The 20469-nt window shown below is 45.0% G+C and overlaps 1 protein-coding gene across 1 annotated transcript in view; it reads right to left on the bottom strand.

Annotated features, from left to right (window-relative positions):
- Window positions 1-20469, bottom strand: part of LOC149347415 (guanylate cyclase 32E-like) — a 267784-nt gene that overhangs the window by 33217 nt on the left and 214098 nt on the right. Inside the window, exons 7-13 of the mRNA XM_089587089.1 lie at window positions 18649-18815; window positions 17135-17270; window positions 15497-15639; window positions 8158-8257; window positions 7220-7289; window positions 6437-6542; window positions 1346-1603 (exon numbers count right to left, since the gene is read on the bottom strand). Of these exons, the coding sequence (XP_089443215.1) occupies window positions 1346-1603; window positions 6437-6542; window positions 7220-7289; window positions 8158-8257; window positions 15497-15639; window positions 17135-17270; window positions 18649-18815 (980 nt within the window). The remainder of the gene's footprint in view (window positions 1-1345; window positions 1604-6436; window positions 6543-7219; window positions 7290-8157; window positions 8258-15496; window positions 15640-17134; window positions 17271-18648; window positions 18816-20469) is intronic.

Below are 20469 nucleotides of genomic sequence, written 5' to 3'. Positions count from 1 at the left end.
GTAGAAGGTAGATTGCGTGTTTTTTCTCTGCGCATTACCTCCGTAATACAAATGTTGGTGAAGGTTTAAAGCTGAAGTCTTCATATGTTTGCATCAGCAGATTCAACAAATGCAATATACTTTATAATCGACTATTGCTGATGTGGTACTTCAACTGACATTTTTATTTCATATGTTAGTCGTTTCGCACATGCCTGCCATTTATTAGAGCTTTCACATGACGGGCTAAGGTACTCTTTTAAGGCCTCTGCCAGTGGCCATGCGCTCGGCTGCTGACTAGAAAGATGCGGGTTCGACCTAGGCTGCGGCAGTCGCAATTCGATGGAGGTGAAATGCTAGATGCCGTGTACTGTGCGATGTCAGTGCACGTCCCTCATAGCCTGAGTCACTTTGAGACGTGAAACACCGATTAACTATGAACCATAAGGCCTCTGTTATTCCCGTTCTGTATTAGCTATCTCCCTAATTGTCTATCTTCTACCACTCATTTATTCGTAGACGGCTACATCATTTACCCGAGTACCGCTTACAGTAAGGACTCTCACCACCAGCAGTGTGACACAAAACGTGTGCAAAATTGGTCCGCTAACTGGCTAGTGCACAAAAACGTTAATAGAAGAACAGTAATCTCATTCCGTCGTCATCAGTTGCATTCTGAACTGAACTACGGCTTGGCGCAGCAATATCACGCGCATCCAGAGAAAAATGTCTAATAATCGGCCTATTACACAATCTGTTTTAGACCAGCAATGTTATGACGTAACCAATGAAGCTAAACTGTTCTCACCTACCGAAAACGTAACCTGCGACTAGCCAACTAATGGCTGCTCTAAAACTCTCCGCTTATTTACCTTTAGTCCATCCTAAACTAAAATATTCATGCTGTATCAGGAGCCCCCAACCATATAACCTCGCCAATGCCCTTGAGTGCGTCGAAAGCAGCGCTGTATAATTTTTATACTCTGATTATCCATCATATAAGAGCTTAGCAGCATTGAAGAGAAAAGCTACGCTTCCAACCCTGGAATTCCGTCGGAAGATAGACTTTGCATTTTCCAGAAGTTCTTTCATTCATCTTTTAGTCATTCGTTATCAACACTGTACACCACCTTTCAGTTCGCAACATCCATCCATCCATTTACCTCGAGCATCCACTTATGCGCATCTGTGATCATTCCTCTGTAAAAGAGCAAGATAATGAAACAACTTGCCCGCCTAAGCCTTTATCTGCCCTGCCCCAGAGTCCTTGAAGTCATTCATACAAAACTAATTGTATTATGTATTAACCTACCTCTCACGTAATGTCCCACGAGGGACATTAAGGTAGTAATAAATACTCAATAACCTGTATGAGCTCCTTGCGTATGCTGCGCGTCAGGTCGACGCTCTTCTTGTAGACGTGCTTGATGTGCACCACATTGCCCTTGTAGAAGCCGATGCGGCCGCGGCGGGTGGCCGTGGGCGCAGAGTCGGCGTCCGGTGCTGCCTGCGTGTTGGCTGCCCAACCCCAGTGTGCTGCACTCTGCAGTCTGCGGCGGAGCTTGAGCAGGTGCTGCTCGTCTGGGAAGGCGAAGCCCAGACGCGTGGTCTCCAGAAGGCCGCCCTGGTGCCGATTCAAACAGAGGGTATTTTGAAGGAGTGCAGCAAAGGTGATCTATCATTTATAAAAATAACTAACTTAAGCTGGAATGCTGACATCCGAACATTTGCGCATTATCTTTCCGTAAACTGTGTTTTCTTAGATACAAATTAAAACGAGCCCCTTCCGCAACCAAGCTCCTAGCTTATACATCAATCATTGGACCGAAATTAGAATATACCTGTACAGTGTGGGATCCTTTCATGAAAACTAACATCCATGCATTAGAAATAATTCATCGGAAAGCAGTTCTTTTTATTCTTTTTTAAATTCCGCACTTCCGGCTCCCCTACAACTTTAATGAATGTAAATGGCATACAGACACTGGAAACTCGAAGAAATCTTTTGCGACTAAAATTTCTCTTTTTGTTGAAAAATAACAAGTTATTAATGAGCCCAGATCCTTATATAAAACCACTAGTGGCACGATTAACGAGACATCGTAACGCCCAGTCCTTAACACCTTATCGGGCCAGAACAAACTAGTATAAATATTCTTATTTTCCCCGAACAATAACTAAGTGGAACCAGCTTCGTTTGACTGCGCTGTTAAGCACTGAGATCATTGTCAGTTTTCTATAACGACTTTTGTGTGCTGTACTTCCAGTTCTGCCGGGACATTGTGTTCAGTTTGCCTATTTTTTGTTCAAATCATGCCTGTGTTGTCTTTGGTTTATTTATCTTTTAGTTTGTGTGGTAAATGTTACTTTGCCTTGTATCTCATTGTATTGCCCCTCCTGCCTGGGCCTACTAAGGCTGGCAGTATTGAATAAATAAAACAATATATAAATTAATTAATTAATTAATTCGGAATATTCCCCAAGGCACTCATAGGCGGGTGTAATGTTATGCTTTTCAACGCGAAGAGAAGATAAGTGATGGTTCCTTGGGGTAACGGAGTAGATTGCAAGACAGGAGGCAGCAGAGATTCAGGCAGACGGTTGAGATTGATAAGTTTGTGCGGATAAAGTGGCCGCCACTGCACAGGGCAGTGGTAATTGGGTCGATATGAGAGATGCCTTTGTCTAGCAGTGTGCGCAGCTAGGCTCACCAGGATAACAATGAAGCAGTTGCTGTGAGGGAGGAGGGGGTATGAGCATTGGTAGCAGGTCATGTTGTACAACACGCTTAACATTCAGCTAAAAGTAAACAATGAAACTCTAGCAAGTGTGCAAAAAAAGTTACAGTAGAAAATTGCCCGAAAAATAATATATTACCAAAGTAAGAAAAACAAAAGACAACAAAGCGGCAGGGAGCCAGAAGAACGAAAAATTGGGCGAGTTGTCGCCGCTCGCGTTGTCGTGTTCGTCCCGTCTTCGCACTTCTCACGCTGTCCGCGCCGCGCAGGCCCAGTGGTTAAGGCGCTCGTCTACTCAGCCGGAGTACCCGGGTTCGAACTCGACCGCGGCGGCCGCGTTTCGATGCAGGCGGAACGCAAGAGGCGCCCGTGTACTGTGCGATGTCAGTGCACGTTAAACATCTCCAGGTTGTCGGAATTATTCCGGAGACGTCCACTACGACACCCCTTTCTCTCTTTCTTCTTTCACTCCCACCTTCCCCCTTCCCTACAACGCGGTTGAGGCGTCCACCGAGATATGTGAGACAAATACTGCGCCATTTCCTTCCTTCAAAAACCAATTTATTAATTGATCTCACGCTGTTTTTACATTGAATAAGAGATTTCTGGCTGGATAGTAATAATAGCATTACTACTTTTCAGAATTTCATAAATCCGATTAGCTCTCCTCTTTGTCTCAAATAATTTTGGCTACATCGTGCCAAAATACATTTGTTCGAAAGGAATGCAGGCAAGCAACCCCTCCAGTGCAAGTCACTAGTAGAAACAGACAGATTTTGTCGAGCCACAGCACCAAGGTTACCGGACTTTTCGAAATTGTAAAAACATATATGGCTATTACTGACGACTGGCTACCGATTTCTAGCTGTAACCAGGTGCTATCGGTAGTAGTTATCAAGTTAACTTTTATAACTTAGTTAATCACTATTCTGTTAACAGGATCCGTCGGTTGTTTGGAGTCTTCGAAACGTATTAAAAGGCAGCAAACAGCTTCTCTCTACCTCAGCAAAATTTGTAATAGTTTTGGACCGTCTAAAAAAACACCGGGCCCGATATTTATACATTACTTGGTGAAGAATTAGTGTTTATTTCCTTGAAATTGGTAGACTAAATTCACTGGCAATATGTATGTCAAGATATCATTTATTCGGTGCGGCATGAAATAGCGAACGTAATGGTATGTGCTGCAGATTCCTAATAACGTATGCCAGAAATGCCTGGGCGCTGCTTTAAAAGAGGCCTTAAATATAAATGTGTGCAGCAGTCACGCAATTTGCTAATATAGTACAACAACACCTTAAATATAACGTTGCCAACACGCAGATTAGTGAAGTAAAAATGCTTCTAAAGAACTGCGCTTCAATCAGGTGAGAGGTAAAGGTTTTCAGTGACTGCTTCACCGAAAAGAACCGTTCCCGTAATGCATTACATATGAACTGCGAGCAAAACTTCGCATACGTTTTGCTTTATTCCTTACATTCTTTTATCCTGTGTGCTTTTTTCCAACAAGGGTGGGCTTTACCATGAAAAGGTAGCGGAATGCCGGTGGCAGGAAATTCCAGCTTCCAATGAAGGACTTTCTCTTCCAGTAAGGACGGACACAAAAAAAGATGTCACACCTGGCTTTCCCTGATGAGGTCTGAACGCTAAAAAAAAAGCAGGCCATCAGAGAGGTAGAAGCCGGTAGACGGGTGCTAAAATCATCGTAAGCTAATGAACCGCGATTAGAAATGAAGAAATGACAGAGCGAACCGTGAATTGTAGAGGTCGTTATAATGAAGGGCTCCTCAGGGATTTCTACTTCCCGGAATTCAGCCACTAACACCTCAATTAAAATCTTGATTGATTGATACTGCGTTCTTGGTACCAGAAGCTAGAAATGTTGGTACTGATAAAAAAGTAAACTAACTTTGTAAACAACGAGCACAATTAAAACATATCTACACAAAGATTAGCAAAACTATGATTACAGGGGCGTTTTCACGCCCACGTTGCACGCATTGCACCCGTTTGAAAAAAAAAAAAGATTCGGCAGAGAAACTTGAGATTGCTTAAGTGTGGGAACGCGAAAGTTATTGTCCCTGGGTGCATAGTTTATGTGCAATGCTTGTACGTGCATTAAAATTCTTATCTACGTGTTTACGTGCTTGCCTACTGGTAGCGCACCAGACCGCGAACGTTCGGACCCTCTGACTACACGGCGATGAGGTGTCCGAGATTGGATGTCGTGGACGCAAGACGTAGACGTTTGGTGGTTTGGGACGTCCGTACGCACACAGGCAGGTATGACACCACCTTGAACGCGGTACGGCGAACGGTTGAGTCACACCTTTAATATGAAATTGTATGGAGGTGTACAATATGTCGTCAGTTCGAATCCCTGTCACAAGCCAGCCTTCACCTTAATTCGCTATCGCATGCAAGCTATATGCAACGAGAAATTTTGACACCACCTGTACGACCAGCAGTCGCATCACAATTTTGGCGCGAAAGACGGGAAAACTGGCGACACATGAAAGTCGGCCAGAGGCGAGTGTATATAAACAAAAGACAAGCATATAATTGTCTGAAGTGTCGGCGCTCGACTTGCTGTATGCGTCATATCGCCGCTTGACGACGTTACCCTGTTTTAAGGCGAAAGCCTTTAATGCCTCATACCGTCGTGACCAAGTTGTGTTAGCAAGTGTGTCTGCGTTTTGGGCGTCTCTACTTAAAAAAAAGCTGTGTCGGGGCTGGAAATCGAACCAGGGACTTTGGCACTTTAAGTGGAGACGCTACCACTCCGCCATGAAGGCTGAGGGTTTCGGCACGAATAAAGGCGCATCTAGTAAATGCATGGGTTTCATGAATAAAATAGAAGAATTAGAAAAAAATAAATATCAGAAAAGAAACAAGAATAAAATAAAATAAAAATGAAATATAAAATATGAAAGAATAAAACAGTGCGCCAGGAAAGGCTTTCGTCTTGCAGAATTTTACAGAGCCAAAGTGCCCTCTGAATTTTTAGTTCCCATCGCTGGGATTTTCTGTGCTATTTGCCAGTAGGACACACACATGCACCCGCCGTCGGCTTTTTGCTAATCGGATTAGTAATGCTTTCGCGTTAAAACTGCAGTCGCTGAGTGTTTCCAGCTGGTCAGTTTCGGCGCTCTGCTCTGCAACCTATTAGATTCGATTTTTTTTTTACATGAATTCGAAAACAGTTACTATTTTCAGAAGGTGAATTCTCGGAACGTTTTTCTCTCAATGGCTGTCTTCTTTTCTGTGATGGCTGTTCACTATAACTCTTATTTAGCACCAGCAGCTGTTACCCGCGTAGTATGGTCTAAGAGAGGAAAGCAGTCGTGCATTAGCAGGACTGTTTCGAAATTTCAGAGGCACACATAATCACCTTAAGTGTTGGCAGTGCGATAGCATTAGAACGGGATGATTCTTTCACCGGAAGTGGCGAACTCTCGATTTGGTGTCGTCATTTCCCGCAACCAATAGAAATTATTAGGTCTGGTGGCGTAACTTTCGTCCGGCCATTCTGCGGATTTTATGACCGACGGCATATTTTTTCCCCGATGACGCTTTTAATCTTGTCGCGTTATTAATATTTTGACACATGATACATTAATATTTTGGCGTAACGACTTAGAGGTCCTGTACCACACGCACCTACGGTTCGCTGATGGCTGCCCGGAACTCAAGTTGCGCTCAAGGCTTCCACTACTCACGTTGCCGTTCTGGAGGCTCAGCTCGGAGTTTGTACGCAGCACCATCACTTCCTCCATGTCAACCTTCCACAGGAGCCGCGCCAGCTTGTATTCGTAGTGGTAGTGCCTGCGGAAGCATGGTTTGTTAAGATGGCATCCAGGCCAATAGCTTTGACAAACTTTAAATTCTTTACGGTAACAGTAAAACGGCTCCCGCTGTTGTGTTGAAGAGGCTTTTCACCTCCGCCCATTTTTTTTTGTCCTCTTCTTTTAACGCTCGTTATCACTTACTTTCTCATTCTTTAACCGGTAGGCAAGGTCTAATTCTACCTTCAATCATATCTCCATTCGCAATGCATGTTTGACGTTTCTTTCAATTGTTTCCTTCACTTATCGTTGCTGTATTTTTGCCCCTTCCACAATCAATTTCTAGTGCAAAATAAGAAACTAAACTTTCTTAGGCAATCCATCTGACTGCAACAAAGAACATGGCCATTATCAGTCGCTAAAATATAATATATACTTTCTCACTCAGGCTGACCTTACCGGTAGCTTGTCGCCTGGGTCTTAATACCTCATAGCGAACACTGTCTTTGCACTAATACTCGTAGATGGTCATGGAGCATGAAAAACAAAAAGTTCTAGTCATGTCAGAGCAGCCATGAGTTACGTTAGCATGTTCAGTTCAGCTAGGACGCCCATCGTATTCGATTCTAAGCAGCAATAATGATGTCCACGATGAAATCGAAAAGAAAATATTTAATGCTGTAGATGAAGACGACACGCCTCAGGAGCACACCTTACCTGAATGCGAACACACACAGCACCAACACTACGCAGGCGCATGTGATGCAGATGACTAGCAATCGCCAATCTGAAAGAAAAATGAACGGAAGCAGGTAAATATAACGAGCTTCTCTTGCGCGTTCCACATCAGCAAAGAAACGTACGGGATAAGGGCCGCGCTGTCTACATTTGTAGCGAACAAGTCAGGAGTGAGTAACGAAGTGATAGATATCCAGTGTGCGCGGTACGAAATTCAAATATTCACTAAAATATGGTGGACGAAAAGGGATACTACCACAGCATAAATGTTTAATGCCTCGTAAGCGACATATAATTTCCGCAATAATCCCCTCTCCATCCCGCCCCTTTACCAGTGATCGACTTAAGACGGGCGGGAAAAAGAATTATTCAATCTAAACACCGTTCCCCCTACCACACACCACATTTTCAAGCGAGAAATGTTCTAGCGAACAACAGTACAAAGCTCTTTTTTTTTTTCGGTGCAGAGGTTTCCAGAAATGCATCGCGCAATTAGGCCCACCTCTCACCAGCGCCCCTCCAACAGACACCCGTAAACCTGCCCCTGCTTTCTATGATAACTTTTTAGCCACGCCGCGTCGCCACATTTACAAACAAGGAACCTCTTCCGGACGCTTTCTAGCAACGGTTTCCTGCTCAAGGTTTTAGCGATAAGCACTTAGGAAAATTACTCTCGTGCAAGGGGACTTTAAGCATTTTTCAACTGCAAACTGATCACTCATCACGCGATTCATACATGTATTTTCTCGTGACAGCTTGTTTCGTGCAGCTTCTGACGGTGCACACGTATCTGGAGTGTACACGTGTTTACTCAACCAAATCCTGATTTCTAAAGTCAGTGCGACTACCAAGCACAGCAAAACGCAAAAGTGAAGCAATAAGCTGTCCTTGGTGGGACAGCATGAAGTGCAGCGAACCTTGCTTGGAGGAACACTTGTCGTTTTTGAATCCGCACTTGGGCTCTCCGACAGGCGGAGCACCACGCAACCAGGCAATAGGCTTCTCTGGCCGGAATACCTGCACAGTTGGAACAAAGGTTCACGAAGAACATCTTTAACATCTCTGCCTAGTAAGGCGAACGTTTCACAAGCATTAGAGCATGAAAAATTGGAGGCTGGATCTTATTACGGGTTCCATTCTGCCTTCGCTTTACCTTACAACGCGTAAAGATTTCCCGCTATCCGAGAAAAAAATGGAGAATAGGCATTGTCTATAGCGCGTAACTTTGCATTTCTGTAGCCAGTCTACCAATGATGCAAGAACAAGCATTTTAGTGACCCTACTCATCACAACTTGCAATCATGCTTGTGTATAATAAAACATTCAGGAGACTTCTCCTGCAACGGGAAGCGTGCAGTCTCCCGATAGATTAGCTCTAACGGAAGTACGAGGTCTGTTAGAAAAGTATCCGACTTTATTTTTCTTTACGAACACCTGATGGATTTGAAACAAGCACGCTTGCACCAGCCTACCTTGAACCTTCGTGCGTATGCACAAATTTTTTCTCGCCTGTCGATAGCGTCAGTCACTGGCACGCAGTGTTTGAGGGAGGCAGTGCGCAGTGCTCTCGTCGGTTTTTTATCTCAAGGAAAATGGCGGAGCGACAGGAGCAGCGCTACTGCATCAAATTTTGCCAGAAACTAGGCGACAGCCAAGTGGAGACCATTCGGAATATTCAGACAGCTTTAGGTGATAATGCTATGAGCAGCACACAGATTAAGCAGTGGTACAATTGGTTTAAAGACGGCCGCACATCGGTGCAGGGAGAGCCACGCTCCGGTCGACCATCAACATGCCGAAATGACCAGGTCATTGCCGAAGTGAACGCTGTGGTGACGCGGGACCGTCATGTGTCTATCCGAGAAATTGTGGAAGAGATGGACATCACCAATTTTTCTGAACATTCCATTATCACCGAAAATTTGGCCATGGAGAAAGATGCAGCGAAATTCGCGCCGAAGCTGCTCACGGTGGAGCAAAAGCAGCTTCGTGTTGAAGTCTCACAGGATATGCTGGATTCCAAAAATAGTGACCCCGACTTCATCAACATCATAATCGCTGGTGACCAGTCTTGGGTGTACAGGTACGACCCGGAAACCAAATCCCAGTCGTCACAATGGCATCATTCCACGTCACCAAGACCAAAGAAGGCCCGCCAAGTGCGCAGCAATGTCAGAGTGGTGCTGACTGCTTTCTTTGACTCCCTCTGTGCGGCGCAAGAGGCCGAAGTTGAGGTCAACAGGAAATTGGCCCATCCATCATGACAATGCTCCTGCACATTCCTCGCACTAAATTCACAGTTTTTTCGCGAAAAACCAGACTGCTGTAGTTCCACAGACTCCTTACTCTCCTGATATGACCTCCTGTGACTTCTGGCTGTTTCCCAAAATCAAGAGGCTATTGAAAGGAGCGCGATTTCAGACAAGAGAGGACATTATGGCTGCAACGACAGCTGAGCTAAACTCCATTCCGAAAGGGGCCTTTTCGGAATACTTCCAACAATGGCAGCACCACTGGGAGAAACTTCGTTAAAACATTAAGTTGGGCTAGTTGGTAACGGCTTGAAGGAATCGTATTCTTAGCGGTAAGAAACAGACACAACAGACGCTAGCGGGTGTCCTGTGTGTGTGTATCTTGGTGTTGTGTCTGTTTCTTACCGCTAAGAATATGATTCCTTCACTGGGAGAAGTATGTGGAGTCCCAAGGAGACTACTTTGAAGGTGATTAGGTTTCCAACGTTCCAGTTATGCCAGTTTTTTTTCTTCGGCGAAAGGTCGGATACTTTTCTAACAGACCTCGTATTAGAAGACTCGATTCGCCGCACCATTCACATATATCAGCCGAAGAGCTTTCACGCTCATACATTGTTAGAGCAAGCTAGTCATTTCTCCCAACTTGTAGTTGTGATAACGGTTTGGTTTGGTTTGGTTTATGGGGTCTAACGTCCCAAAGCGACTAAGGCTACGAGAGACGCCGTAGTGGAGGGCTCCGGAATAATTTCGACCACCTGGGGTTCTTTAACGTGCACTGACATCGCACAGCACACGGGCCTCTAGAATTTTTCCTCCAAAGAAATTCAACCGCCGCGGTCGGGATCGAACCCGCTCTCTTTACGCAGTATACAAAGAAACGGCCGTAGTTAATGGCATCAAAGACGTAAGTAGCAGCCAATCCGCTGGAAGGGTATTTCGGATGGTCCTGTATCTCCCGTTTTGAGGGATACGTACCGCTTCGTAGAAGCAGGAAGTGAGGGATTAGATTAAGGCACTACAGGCTGAGTATATAGTATGCTCTAACTGAATAACGTCCACGTGAATTAGACATAGAAACAGGTGATTTCGATTATTTTACATATTTTGTTCGCAGAACAGATCCTATTATACACTGCAGCGATGATAACTAAGATAAGGCTTCTATTTTGTGGTCAGGTGGTGTCGTTGATATAGCGAAAAATACGCGCTTGCCTCTTGGTTTCCCCGTCCCGTTTGAAACGAAGACGAAAGGATGACAGTGAGGAAGCGCAGCGAGCAAAACTTACGCATATGAACGCAAAGAAAGAGATGCACAATTTCTGTAACTGAAAAATGATCACGGAATCCTACTATATAAGAATCCGCGAGGAACGAAAATATCTGATTTGGCTCGCTTTGGGCGTAGTAAAGGCATGCACACATATTTTTTTTTATTCGAGCTGTTTGCCATTAGGCAAACAGCATATTCGAAATGCTGTGCTGGTGTCACAGCAAAGTTGGCGTCGTCTTCACGCCAAAATTATCAGAAAAATTCTTTCAAGAGGGCGTATCTTGATTTTCATGTTGACATGTTTTACCTTAACGGTGGGCTATAGCGCAAAGAAACATGGACGCGATGACAGTGACATGGACGGTCTGATATCACTTTCCTCTCTTTCCTTCTTTCTCTCTTTAATTACACTTTCCTTTCCCTTTCCTCTAATCCAACTTTCTTTGCACAGTAATCCGTCATTCAAGGAGCACCAACGAACCCAACAGCAAGCTTTAATACACTCATGCCGAAACTCGGGACGCGTTGCCGGAATGGAGCTGCCAAGCAGCAATATTTATCCTAACAGCACGAGCTAGCGCTAACATGGGCAGGCTATGCGATTATTTTGAATCTGGAGCATTACTGGCTCGTAAGGAACTTTGGGAAAGTTCCCGGTATCTTCTTTATTGCCGCACCGGGTGCCACTATTGCCCAGCGCTCTGCTTGCCGTGGCAGGTCACAAAAAGTTTTTACAAGTGAATACGGATATCGATCCGTTTCCTACCAAAGTGGCCTTAGGCTCCATAGTGCCAGCAAATGGTCATTCTTTCTGCAAGTATAAATACACAGTGAAGAGTTCGGTACTACTTCTAGGACTGCAGCAGTGAGAGTATCGATTTCCTTAGGCCACCGTGAAACGTATGCTGGGGAAGTGGCCGGGAAATCGAACGGCTCGCGAATGACCATGGGGACTTGTGATTACTGTGCAAAGTTATAGGAGCCGCACTCCAAGGCGCATTCTTTTGGTTTTCGATCGTTTCGAGCAGAGTTTCTTTGAAGGGGTAGCCGAGCCCTCTGTCCTCAGGAAGAATCTTGAGACGCGCTGAAGTGTATCTCTTTACTGCAAAAATAAGTCGCTAGTACCGGTGAGACCGAGAAAAAAGAGCGGCTGTGTCTACCAACCCGTGAGTTTCTGTATTTGATGTCCTATTACTAATAGTGTACCCTGTCGTAATACTCATGCATTGTTTTCATGGGGGAAAGCCCAACTTGCTAAACAACTTCACATGCTCGACTAGAATGGTCCGTGAAAGTTTCCAGACGCCATTCTGCTGGTGTCGCAAGCAGGATCATTTTCTTAAAGAAGCGCAGCTTGCTGGGCCAGTTGGTGCATGGTAAGTAGAAAACCAGCGGAACGGTCGTATTCACAAGGTGAAGAAGTACACAGGACAACGCTGTACGCATGACAACACAGGACAGCGTTGTCTTATCCTCCTTGTGAACGCGTCCTTTCCGCTGGTTTTCTATTTGGGGTCATTTTCAAATGCAGCGGAAGTTGGTTGAAAATTGTTGAATGAGTGAAACAGTGGAGATCCACTAACCGCGGCAGTGATTACGGTCTTGTTTGTCGGGTTTTTTTGAAAAAAGGCCCTGTGAGAACACTAGTTGAGAATTTTTAACGCTGGCATATTTTGCCTCCTGCGACAGCCAGCGTTGAGTAACATAATTAGTGGATATAAACGCAAGAAACAACGTGCTCTACAACCTGTTTCATGGGGCACGATTTTGATTTCATTATAGATATGCCTTCATGAGTAAAAGCGTGTATCATCTGCAAGAAATTTATATCTGGAATGACAACCGACGGGGGTATATTAAAAAAAAACATGACTGATGATCGCGGCCTAGAAGAGACAATGAAAAACTACTGCCATTTTAAAGGACTGCACTGAAGATAACAGTAAAGAAAATAGGGGGATAGATCGGACATACACATGAAGGATGCTAATAGCCACCGGAAGCAAGCTAAGCATAGAGTAATGTATTTCTCTTCATTTGTTAAGATAAGGGAAAATTGATGGTGTATTCATTTTTAAAGGGTCAGTCTACTCACCAAGATGAGTGTATAAATAATGGCATATCCTGTTTTGTTGGCGCCCTATAACAGCAATAACGAGGAAACTGCTCCCGGTTTAGGCAGGAATATATATTTTAATTCGGCGTTAAAAGTCGCGTAAAAATGCATAGTGGCGACCCCAAACGTTCATTTCGTTCAAGAAGGTAGTAGTCTTTTTTTGTAGAAGCATAAGTGGATATACTACGTATCGTTAGTATGCCCCAATGACACAGAAACGTAGGTTTTGTACTAGTAAACTGTAGAAGGCGTACCTCTTGCTTTTTCTGTAAATGTCATGAATATTTACAGTTATACGTACGCTAAACGTAGGCACATTCCCACTTTTAGTTTAGCGTTTGCTAGTAGGGACGCAAAAGTAAACTGAGCCTATAGTGGCGCCATCTCGTTGTCAGGACGGGAACCATTCCTGTAAACAAACCGACTCTCCAGTTAAGCCTAGAAGCGACAGAATCACCAGTCTAATTATTAAAATAAAGCAAATTTATCACTTATACGTTTTCCTTATAGGCGAGATGAGACGAAGCGAAAGACCGGCGCCCCATTTATGGCCAGTGAACGCTCTCAAAAAGGCAGCAACAACGAGAATTCAGTCCGAAGCAAGAGGTCCAGCTTCGACGGGCGCCGCCATGTTTGTCGCCGCGCGGCGGTAATCCAGATGGTTGCCAGATGGTTGCCAGATGACACTGCCATCTCATACAGATGTGTTCCCACATCAATAAATTATATTTTAAAATGTTCTACCGCACTTCTTGGCACCACACCTGGCTAAACGGTAATTTGAGTAACGAGCTATTGGTTGCCGCAAAGAAAATATGGCCGATAAAATTCAGTAGACTGATCCTTTAAAACAATTTTTGATTAGAAAGCAGAACAACAAAAAAAAAACCACATGCCATCACTGTGAATAGAGCCCACGGCCTCCGTAGGTCTGAAGAATTGGAAAAAAACAGCGCAATGGAAGACGAGACAAGAGAAGGACAAACACCACCACTTGTCCTTCTCTTGTCTCGTCTACCGTTGTGCTGTTTTTTTCCAATTATTCAAACATGTACCAACCGGCCCATATTTGCCCTCTTCTGGGCCTCCGTATGCTGCGTAAGGTGCTGCACCAACTAAGCTATAGGAGCGGCTGGCCAACCTTCTACTTTCGGGAGCGCAGCAATATCTGAGTGGTTATGGTGCTTGGCTGCTGACCCCAAAGGCGCGGGTTTTATCCAGGCTGTGGAGGTTGGAGGCAAGGCCCGTGTTCTGTGCGATGTAATGGCACGCTAAAGATCCGCAGATGGTCGAAATTATTGGGAGCCCTCTCCTACTGCGTCTCTCATAGACTGAGTGGCTTTAGGAAGTTAAACCTCATAAAACCATAAGCCATCTACTTTCGAGCTTATTTCTCATTTGCATCTAACAAAACCTTAAGAGTGTTCACCAGCACATCCCTGTTCCAAAGCAGGGAACATAGAAGTCCTGTGATACCGGAGATGCCGCATAAAACGTGATAAATCATCTAGGGCGCCAGTGATGAGAGAATCCATTTATGCTTCCTTTGGCGTTAAGACTCCCAGACCCTTGACTCCTGCTAGGTCAGGTGAAAACAATTTAAGCGAGATTGTTTGTTCTACTTCAATATAATCAATTATATTTAATGTAAAAAGTAAAGTACACCAATAATTTCTCCTTATTCAAAATCGCAAGCAAAAAAAAAACAACATTCCTCTATGCTTTCCTCGGCTCCAGTGAATCCTGACTTCCTTCATTTTTGGACCGCAGAGCATCTGAGAAGGTCATAATCGCGACCGAAACTTTGAAATTTTGTTTTGTGGGGAAGTTTGTTTGAACAATGTTATTGTTCATCGGGGGAAAGACGGTGCAAAAAGCGGGTCAGAAGAATAAACAAGCGACAAGCGACAATGCTGTAGACACGATGACTATCGCGACACTGTTTTGGTACTTGCTTTCACTTCAGTATTTTCGTTCTTATTTCTACGTAACCGGTATAATTATGTGTTGCTTTACTACCTAGTTCGTTAAGGATAACACGTTTCATGTTAGTCGGTGTATAGAACGTAAACAGTTTCTGCTGTCGAGCCTTTCAATATTTCTGTACCCTGTGTGCCTCTGTCATTCTGTTCCTTCGATTTGTCCTAATTAACTACTCTTGCTTTGGAAAACAATTTGCCTGCAGTATGTACAAATGCACAAACAAAATATTCTACATCCTAGTCGTTGTACAAAAGCAAATATATCGGTTGATAACAGTTGTCAGGTTATTCAGTATTACTGCAATGTAAACCACCCAACTGAATCCAGCATCTAGAAGAAGAGACTGCCACTAAAACGACACAGGCGTTGCACTTTGCGGGCCTTGTTAATTAACAAAATGGCGGCTTTGTATGCGTGCTTTATCGCTGATTCATGCTTTGCGCCCTTTACGCGGCAGTATAACTTCAACCGAAGCTGACCAATAATGCAACTCATGCAAAAGCAGCATTCCAAAACCCATGCACTAATTTAAGTCGTCAGAGTTATACGGCTGCGTGTGGGCTCTTGTTGCGCTTGGCCCGTAATCATGGGCTTTGCAGCAGCGCCGGCGACCAGCGCATGATCGTCGCGTGTACCGGCAGCGAGCTGGCGTTCTCGGCCATAGTGAAGCGTCCTACGGGCGTCAGGTGGTCGTCCTCGGGCAGCGAGAAACCCAGCACCGTGTAGTTCCCCTCGGCGTCTCCGTTCTCGTCCACGCGAATGTCGAACCCCAGGGCGCCTGCGTCCACGCAGAGAAACCGGGCGAAAAGAAATAAACGGGTGTTTGAAAAGCGATTATCACGTTGTTGATTCAGTAACGAATTCTAGAGGTGAACACCAGATTTTAACGGTACTACTTTTACTGCGAAGGCATTCGAGTCCACATTCCGCAAAAACGGTGGCGTCTGTATCACGAAATTATAAACGTAACCCGTTTATACTTTGATCTCCATTTAACACGCCACCTTTATGGTCAGCGATTGCTGCAGTTCTACGGTGCTAAAATATGTAATGACATCCCGCTTAAGATGAAAATATCTAGCAACCTTGAACACTCTGTAAAAAGATTTTTTTATCGTAAAATGTAGCAGATAAAGGCTGTATTTCTTATTTTGTTTGTTTCCTCTTTTTCGTATTATGACTGATATTCTTCTAGAGGCCCGTGTACTGTGCGATGTCAGTGCACGTTAAAGAAACCCAGATGGTCGAAATTTCCGGAGCCCTTCACTACGGCGTCCCTCATAGGCTGAGTCGCTTTGGGACGTTAAACCCTAATAATCCAAACCAAATGGATATTCTTTTGCAATGTTTCGATTTGTGCTGTACTACTGTGCGGCCGTCCGTGCCCGACTATGGGCCCCCCAAACTAGCTCTAGCTATGGGCCCATCAAATTTTTATGCATGATTTATGTTTTCAGTAAATCAAAAATCAATCAAAAATCTACCGGGCGACGGGAGTTGTCTGAACCTGTGACGTAACCGAGTCTGCCCACTGCGGCAGGTGGCAGCCAGAGCCACCAGATTGAAAGGTCCAGTGACGTCATCATATTGCGCACACCGGGGGAGGTGCCAGTGAGCCCACCGGATTGTGAGCGACCTGCCCGCAGTGACATATGTTAATTAACTTTCTGACTCGCAGAGAGAGGTAACCCGGCCTCTAACTACAACTCAGGGGGAAGAGCTCTCACTTCGCTGAGTTATATCAATCAAATCAAAACAAAACTTCATCTTTTCATATATGCGGGAAAAAACAGCCCTAAGAGAGCTTCACTGCCCAGCTAATCCGGTCGTTTTAACTGCAGCGGGCATGTGTTATGAATGGAGATATAACACACATTGCAGGAATAAGATACAAACTAGTGCAGTGACAGAGGAGAAAGAAAAGCCGAATATATCCAGCGGTTTCGGACTGCAAAAGGCGAAAACACTTCCTTCCACTGAGTACGTGAAACTACTGCATGTGCAAACAGAGACGGCAGCAAACGCTATTAAATGGTTCGTACGTTCCTATAAGGTACGTACAACATTTAACACATGTCAAGGGCCCTGTGGGCTTTTGAACACTTGCGCGTATCTCTGAAACGTACACTCGAGATCCCAACTTGAAGACAGCTACAAGGAGCGCATACAGAATAAGTCACGGCGGCGGACAAAGTAACGAGAAAACAGCTGACAGGCCCCAACCTTCATTAGCCTGACAGGCCCGTTCCAAGAGCCCAGTACGAGCCACTCACTGCGGTAGAGACTCCCCCGTATCTTGAGTCCGACGGCGGTGCCGTTGGAGAGCGAGCCGTTCTCCCGCAGTACCTGGGTGGCAGCCCGTGCCCACAGCATCACGGCGTCGTATGTGAGGCCAGCGTATATGGGCACCTAGAAACATCATCCATAGCACCGCGACACACATTCAGAACCAACGAGCAGGAGTGGAGAGAGCACTACGCGGCGTCCTGCCGGAAGATATTAGACTCCTTTAGCACACCCTGTTGCCGTCACCGGTACCGGAGTACCGGGAGCCCGCGCGCAGTCAATACGCATGCGCAAATCTTTTTGTTCTCGCCAGATGGCGCCACTTACCTGGCACCTTCGCGGACGCCTGCAGCATCGGCACCAATCAGCGTGTGCGCACTGGCGGTGGGCGGGCTCCCGGTACTCCGGTAACGCTAACATGGTACACGGTATGCTAAAGGTGTCTACATTCAATGTTGTTGTTGTTGGTCTAACAATAGATGGCACATCCCCACACTGGGGGATCGGCCAAGATTCGAGAGTCATAGATTGATATCGCCTAAAGATTTACGTGGCCAAAAAGTCAGCGGCTCAACGCCTTTTTCCTGCATCGTTTTTATGAAGCAAGGTTGCCGGGAGCAAGTGCTTGATATCCTTTCGGTTACGGGCATAAGTCAAAAACGTAGAATTATTTCATTCGGTTGTCATTTAATGGAAATTTTTCACACATTTTTATTTAATAACAAACTAGGCTGTGGGGTTCAACGTCAGAAGGTGCGAAAGAAATAAGTTGAGACAAAGACACAGTGGTACTGGCTCGTTTCTTGGCTAGAGAATCCGTTGTACTCATAGCAGAACCTACTTTTCGTCAACATTCACATTGAAAGAGAGATTCAGGTAAGCGTAATTCTTAAAGTAGGCGAGTTGGTTCAAATTCATGTTGAAATTGTTCTAGTTCATGAAGTTCATGACGAACGTGTAGCGCTTGCCTGCGCCGTCTTTTCGTAATTTCGTCATCCCTCCGCGCTATTTTTCTTCGTCGTCTACATAAGTGCAGCCGCTACCACAGACCTCTGGCAATTTACGATGAGCTCAATTTTACCCAACCACGTGGCTTTAACTCCCCTGTCATCCACCACAAATGAACGCAAAATACTAGCGCACCATCCTTTTTTTTGCTCCGCTCATCGATAAGCATAGCCAAAACCGGCGTCAAAGCTACGGATGAAATATCGACTTCTTCTAAGACGTTGCTAACATAGACGCGTAGCGTAAAGCGCCAGGAAAAGTGCTATATGATCTGCAGACGCAGGCATTGTTGCTCTTCTGTGTTCTGAGCTCGCCCGAGTTGCCAGCTGTGCACATACACTCTAAACCGAAAAGAGTAAAAAGGGGAGTAAGCTCCTCTAGCACACCGCTTTTTTATAAAGTGCAGTGCGCTTGAGGACAGCTTATTCCCTCCTTACTTCCTTACTCCTACATGGGCATATTGGTGCTCAGAGTGTAACAAAACGAGCCTTGCCTTGAACTTGAGCTCGGTGTGCATGGGTATGCAGAGTGGCTGGGTGCCGGCGTAGCTGAGCACGTCCTCCGAGAAGCGGCTGTAGTGTTCATCGGAGGGCACCCGCGGGGACAACAGCAACACCGAGCGGAAGGGAAAAGGCCGCACGATGGAAGAGTCCTCCCAGTCTGCGGGAATCAGTAGAACGCAAATTACTGCACAGAGGTGATTTCGCGTTCGCATGCTGCCGCATCGCCGCAGTAACGCTGAAGGGAGCTGAACGGCATGCGAACAGAATGCAACAATTCTGCAATAAAGGCGCGGTTTGGTACAATGTTTGCGTGATTGCGTAAGCTATCAGGATCAAGCAAACAAACTTGATGATGAGTGACAGAAATCATCATCATCATCAGCCTGACTACGACCACTGAAGGGCAAAGGCCTCCATTGTCTCTCCGATTAGCCCTGTCTTTTGCCGGGTGCTGCCTCCGTATCCCCGGAAACTTCTTAATCTCACCCGCCCATCAAACTATCTTCCACCCTCTGCGACGCTTCAATTCCCTTGAAATCCAGTCGGCTACCCTTGAATCAGGGATCATCAATTGGTTTTTCTACCAATTCATTTGCAAGTTTCCTTACTCTCATTTTCTGCCAAGATATGTGTGATGTATATTATTTAGGTATTTTTTTTTACCGGAAGCCTCCACACAGTTTCACTTCAGCACCTCCTATACTTTTTTCATGCACTTAAGAGAAGTTTATTTGGACCCTCGATCAAAAAGGGACATCCGTCCCTTCATGCACTCTTGTACCGATTATAGTTTTAATAAACGAATTCAAAATTCCATTCAATGTTATGCACAGTTCTACTATTTATCAGGAATACAGTTCGCGGGTTATGCAGGTAGGTACGAGTGTTTAAGTCCTTCTCAGTGCGGACATTACAGTTTTCTTTCTTTCAAGACTGGTCTTCTAACGCGGCAAGCACAAACGTATATTGCTACTATCGCATAATCTTTCCCGTGCTTTTTCTTCATGTCCTCGGCCACCACGGTGCAGACAAGTTGTATGTGTACAGAGTAGTATTTTTCCATTTCGAGGAATACCACGCGCATAACCTGTATCAATAATGAAACTAGAGGTCGTAGCCGGTGCCGGATACTTACTTCCATAACTAATGCCCCTGGTCTTTCTGATGCTCTGACAAGAAACTTTTCCTGGTAAGAGAAAAATCACAGCGAAGCAGACATTGAGGACAATAACGAGGCTCATGCCAATTTTGAAATGATTGACTTTTTTTTCTTGTAATGTAAGAATTTCTTTTTTATACAGGGTTGGTAGCAGCCTACCGGACGCGGATAACTGTTCAGAAATTATGGTATCTCCAACTCCTCTTATCGATATGACCTCTACTAAGTCACGCTTTAAAAGAAATCCCATAGTGCTGCCTTGCACCGCGTACAGGCGTGCCTGTTTTTTGATAAATTTTCATTTGTATCGTTAGAACACTTGCTTTCTGGAAGAGATTAGTTTCACTTTGTTTCTCTCTCAAGACAGAAATCAAGAGGCCACAGAATACAACTTGAATGACAAGAACTGTGTAAAGATATATTCAAGTCATGTGATTGTTCTTCAGACGTTGTTCGTCCGACCGAAAAAGCGCGGCAGTTGCTAGCGCACACAAGACCAAAACAATTTTGAGCCTTTCTTTTGTACTAATATTGTTCTAGAATCAAAGGACGTCCCCATGCCACACACGCCACACCTGGAGTGCAAAGCTATCACGTCTAGAAAATTTCCCGGAAACATGCGCTGGATTAGCTTGACGAGCCGTTGACAGCG

Source organism: Amblyomma mixtum, chromosome 4 (genome assembly GCF_055824585.1).
Source record: "Amblyomma mixtum isolate Tamu chromosome 4, ASM5582458v1, whole genome shotgun sequence".
NCBI classification, from domain to species: domain Eukaryota; kingdom Metazoa; phylum Arthropoda; class Arachnida; order Ixodida; family Ixodidae; genus Amblyomma; species Amblyomma mixtum.
The sequence above is the reverse complement of the archived record's forward strand: the minus strand, read 5'-3'. Positions and strand labels throughout refer to the sequence as shown.